At 53.6% G+C, this 4,489-nt stretch overlaps 1 protein-coding gene across 1 annotated transcript in view; it reads right to left on the reverse strand.

Annotated features, from left to right (window-relative positions):
* TMEM63B (transmembrane protein 63B) overlaps window positions 1-4,489 on the reverse strand; it is a 21,303-nt gene that overhangs the window by 16,284 nt on the left and 530 nt on the right. The window contains exons 2-3 of the mRNA XM_010006102.1: window positions 4,097-4,176; window positions 1,934-1,972 (exon numbers count right to left, since the gene is read on the reverse strand). Of these exons, the coding sequence (XP_010004404.1) occupies window positions 1,934-1,972; window positions 4,097-4,176 (119 nt within the window). The remainder of the gene's footprint in view (window positions 1-1,933; window positions 1,973-4,096; window positions 4,177-4,489) is intronic.

The following is a 4,489-nucleotide window of genomic DNA, read 5'->3' on the forward strand; positions in this document are numbered from 1 at the left end:
ATAACCAGGATGACCCACAGCGACGAGAACACAGAAGGGGCCAAACCTTGCGAAAATAGGAAGCTGAAGAGGGAGCTCCTAGGGTACCCACCCCTAACTCGAGGCTTTTTCAAGAAAAGCACCAACAGAGCAAGTGGCTGAAGGGAAGGCAGCCCTAAACTGCAAGAAGATTAAGGATGGGACTCAAAAGGCCTTCTCCATGCCCACTGTCCCAGGTTTGGTGCTCGTCTGCCAGGGAGGGAGAAGGATGGGGTCCAAGGCATGGCTAGCCTCAGGCCAAGGGAATTGCAGGCTCCAGCAGGGAAGGACAGGCATACTGCGGAAGGAGTTTGCTGCAGTGCAAGGCAGGAGGTGGCTGTGTGGGGACAAGCCCTGCAGGGGTCTGTGATCACTTCCCTTACACACAGAGGTGTGAGTAGGTTGCCATCACCTCCCGGTGCAGACTGACTCAGATTAAGAGTGCCAATGACTACCACAAGCCCCTCTCATTCTTGACAGGCAAAGGGATATGTCAAGAGGAGAATGTTCTCCTGCACATGCAGGGGCGGGGAGCACCAGGTGGCATGTTCCTAACCCACCACTTGCCACTGTGCTTCAGTAGAGAACAGCTGGGATGGGAAGGTGCCACCAGCCTTGGAGGAGCACAGCCAGGACACTTTCCTAGCCGGTGCCACAGGCTTTTGGAAGCTTCTGGCTACTAGCACTCTCCCAGCTCAAGCAGTAGGTTTCAGGGGGCAGATGTCAGCAGAGAGCTCCAGCAAGCTCAGATGAAGCACTGAAGCAGGAAGAAGCAGACCCCTGGAGGGAGACAAATGCTTGTAAGGAGGTGGCCCCTCTGAAAACCCTCAAGGCATTAGCAGTGCAAAGTTGCCAGACATGCTCAAAGCAGGGCAGGTCCAACAACTAGTGAAGCACTCAAGTACAAGTGAGGGATCCTCTCTAAGCCATGTACCACAGCTACTACCACCTCTGTTTTCGCAACTCCTATTGCTCTGTTCCTTTGGGAGCAAGGAGCAACCACAAAAACAGGAGCATCCCTGTACCCTCTCTCAAAACAGTAGCAGGCCCCAGCTTTAGACAAGTGTTAGCCTGGCTGGAGCAACCATGACAGGCTCTGCACTGCTGGCTGATCATCTCCTCTGCAGCGTATACCATCCATCCACTCAGCACGGCTTGGGGGATATTCTTTTCTTAAGGATAAAAGCAGAAAGGAAGCAGGGAGGGTCCATGGCAGTGCTTAATGGCCAGTGGTAGGCCAAGGTGTTGGAGGACGCTCTCAGCAGTGCTGAGGCAGGAAGTTTGTATATGCAGGGGGAGAGAGAAAAGACAAAGGTGCTGCCTTGCTGGGCATGCTGCCTGCTGGGGGTAGGTGGCAAGGGATAAAGGCCAACACTTGCCCTACTCCTGGCAGCCTCATAGAAGGAAGTCTTGCAACTGCCTGCCAGATCCCCTCCGTGCACTTGCTCACCCTTGAAGCTGGCATGGGAGCAGCCCTCGTGGTGCCCCAGCACAAGAGGGACCAGGCAAAGGAGGCTCCCCTGTACCTGGGTGACCTGATCACACTGTAGGCTTAGGCAAGCAGGTTTATTTTCTCCATCATAAGGCAGGATAGCTGGGCACAAGCAGGTAGAGCAGGATAAGTAATGTGGCACTGTCTGCCTTGGCCAGGACTGGGAGCTCCTCAGCACTCCTGCACTCAGGGAGCATTTAAGGCCCACTAAGGGGAAACCAGGGTGGATCCAGCTGTGGCAGTGGCTGACACAAAGGGAAGGAAAAGAGAAGACCATGAATCTACTGAGAGGCACAAATCCAAGCCCAAACTCCGAGCCACTTATATTAGTTCAGAAGCAAGACAGAAAACTGCAAGAGAAAAGGAGAAAGAGAGACCACAATCAAGAAAGAGGAGAAACAAGACCCTGAAAAAACGACATACTATTCCCGCTCCTCTCGCTCCGTCTGCCAGCGTCGGTGCCTGGGGGCATAGAAACAGAAAGGGAGAGGTTATAACCAGGGGAGCAGGTGCCGGGTCTCCTCTGTTGCAAGGACTATGCACCTTAGGGCTCCACATCATCCTGAGGAAGAGAAATCTGCCAATGGTCAGGATGGAGATGATCTTCCTTCCAGTGCTGCCCCAAGCCACAGCACCGCAGGGTCCCTGCTGGCCTAGGCACACAGTGTTTTGCTGCCAGCTAAAAGAAAATTTGCTTCGGAAGGTGACCTGGCTCCACAACAGGGGAGTCCCAGGGAGCTCCTTAAGGACAGGGCCAGGTAGGACAGCCTACTAATGCTGTCCAGCTGCCATTGGAGCCCCTTCCCCTTTTGCGCCTCTCCTCCCCCACCAGGTTGCCAACACACCTGCATCCTGCCCCCCTGAAATGCTCATCCTGCCTTCAGATGGGCCAGGCAGAAGTGGCTACATCCTGGGAACCCATTCCTAGTGACCCACAGCTCCTACCACAGACATTCTCTCCTGCTCCCCCGTGCTTACCAGCTCTCCCTCACCAAATGGCTGGGCCTTTCTGGCTATAGCTACTGCTCCCAGTCCCTTGCACCCAAAGTGCTCAAGCATCACACCTGAGAAGAGCCAGCCCTCTCCCCCCACTAAAGGCCAGAGCTGTGCAGCCCCTATGGCTACCAGCCAGCAGCTGGGTCCAGATACCTTAATCCTGAGGAGCTGCTGCCCTCTCCCCAGTGAGGTCTCATGCAGCTATTCCCTACTCCTCACTTTCTCCCAAGGCCCCTGCATTGCTAATACCCCCAACCAGGCCAGGAAAGGAAGGGCAGGGCAATCCCAGGGACACACCTGCTTATCTAATGCTATCCAGGACCACTTATCTAAACCAGGAGAGTTCCCGGTTTGGTGCTGGAAGAAAAAAACTGTTACTCTCCACTGCTTTGCAGGGAGTGCTCAAGAGTGGGTTGCTTAAATCTATGTCATCAAAGGAACAAAAGAGGCTGGAGCTCAGCCTCATCTAAGCCTTTGGGTGCTATGAGCTCACAGAGCTGATTAAGGGGAAGAGGAACCTACCACAGCCAGCCTTCAGAAGCCACACTTTGCCTCCAGCATGTGACAAAGCACCACAGGTACAGCAAACCACCCCTGGAGAGAGGTGAACTACCCACACAACCCCTCTAGCCTTGTTCCTTGTTCGGCACTGGGAGAAAAATAATTATTGTCCTTCATACTGCTGATGGCAAACATGACAACAGGATCTCTGCTGTGGAGCTGCTACCCCCAGCAGGCCCTGTCTTTTGCTGATAGACACTGTAGCCCACAACTGCATTAGGCAGGAAGGACCCATACCCAGATTGACTTGTCAGCACTTGGGACACGACCTAAACTCGCACTGGCACAGCAGTCAACACTTGGCACCTACTGCTCCTCCAACTCCTGCTTGCTTCAGCACAGGGCATGGGAAGGGGTGAGCCAGCAATTTGTTTGCTCTTCCTCTATGCCCCTTGCCAAAACAGAAGCACCTGGTGGCCTGTGTCTTTCACCTGGTGGACAATTAACTAGTGGGAGTGAACTCCCTATTTACCCTGGGCAAGTACAAGTGCTCTCTTAACTGTCAATGCAGGTCCCTGCTTCACCCTCCCTGTGCTCACACACATTGCACACTTGCACCACTGGCCAGGCATGTCTACCTTCCCTGCCAGCTGCATGAGAAATCCCCCACCTGGATACACAGCCTACCACTTTCAAGTGCTCTTAATGATAACTCCATCCAGCAGAGTCACAAAGACACCTTCAGAGGCTTAACAAAGCCTTCACTGTGGCAGCCCTCACCCTTCCTGTGACCTCTTTTCCTCTCCCCTTCCCACCTTTATCTACCATTCCCCTGTATGGACCCCAGGACAGCCCTGTCACTGTAGGGACCCTAAGTGATACAGAGCTGGTGGGGACCACTTCCTGTATTGGGAGAAGGATGCTGTAACAGAAAAGCTGATAAGCAGGGATTTTTTTCCTGTTCCTAGAACTCAGGGGATCCAACTGGCATGCTTGCTTCTCCTCTCCAGCTGCCTCTGGCACATGCCAGGGGATTTGCCCCTTCCACCCAACTCATGCCTTCTTTTCCTGCCCCTCTCCCATGCTTACCTGTCAGCATCAGTCACCAGGGCCAGGCGGCCGTAGTCCCAAGCAACTTTACGCAAAATTGAAAAGACAAACAACAGTGCCTGGAAGAGAGCAAAGGGTGAGCTGTGAGATGTGGCATTGTCTAGCTCTGTCCTTGTTCTCTGTGTGCAGAGCCACAGGAATAGGGTGATAGCAGGGGACAGGACTGCTCAGCTAATGGCACACAGAGGCCGTGGAACAGCAAAAGTTCCCCAGAGCTGTTAAAATCAGACTATCTCGATGGCTGTGGGAGACAGAGGTCCAGGATACAACACACAGTAGCTAAGTTAGCTACGGTATCACAAGGCCCTCAGGTCCCAAGAAGGTGAGATTATGGCTACAGCATTTGTGGTCCTGCAGTTCCTAAGCAGGAAT

This window comes from Chaetura pelagica, unplaced genomic scaffold, assembly GCF_000747805.2.
Source record: "Chaetura pelagica isolate M959 unplaced genomic scaffold, ChaPel_1.0 scaffold271, whole genome shotgun sequence".
Lineage (NCBI taxonomy): Eukaryota > Metazoa > Chordata > Aves > Apodiformes > Apodidae > Chaetura > Chaetura pelagica.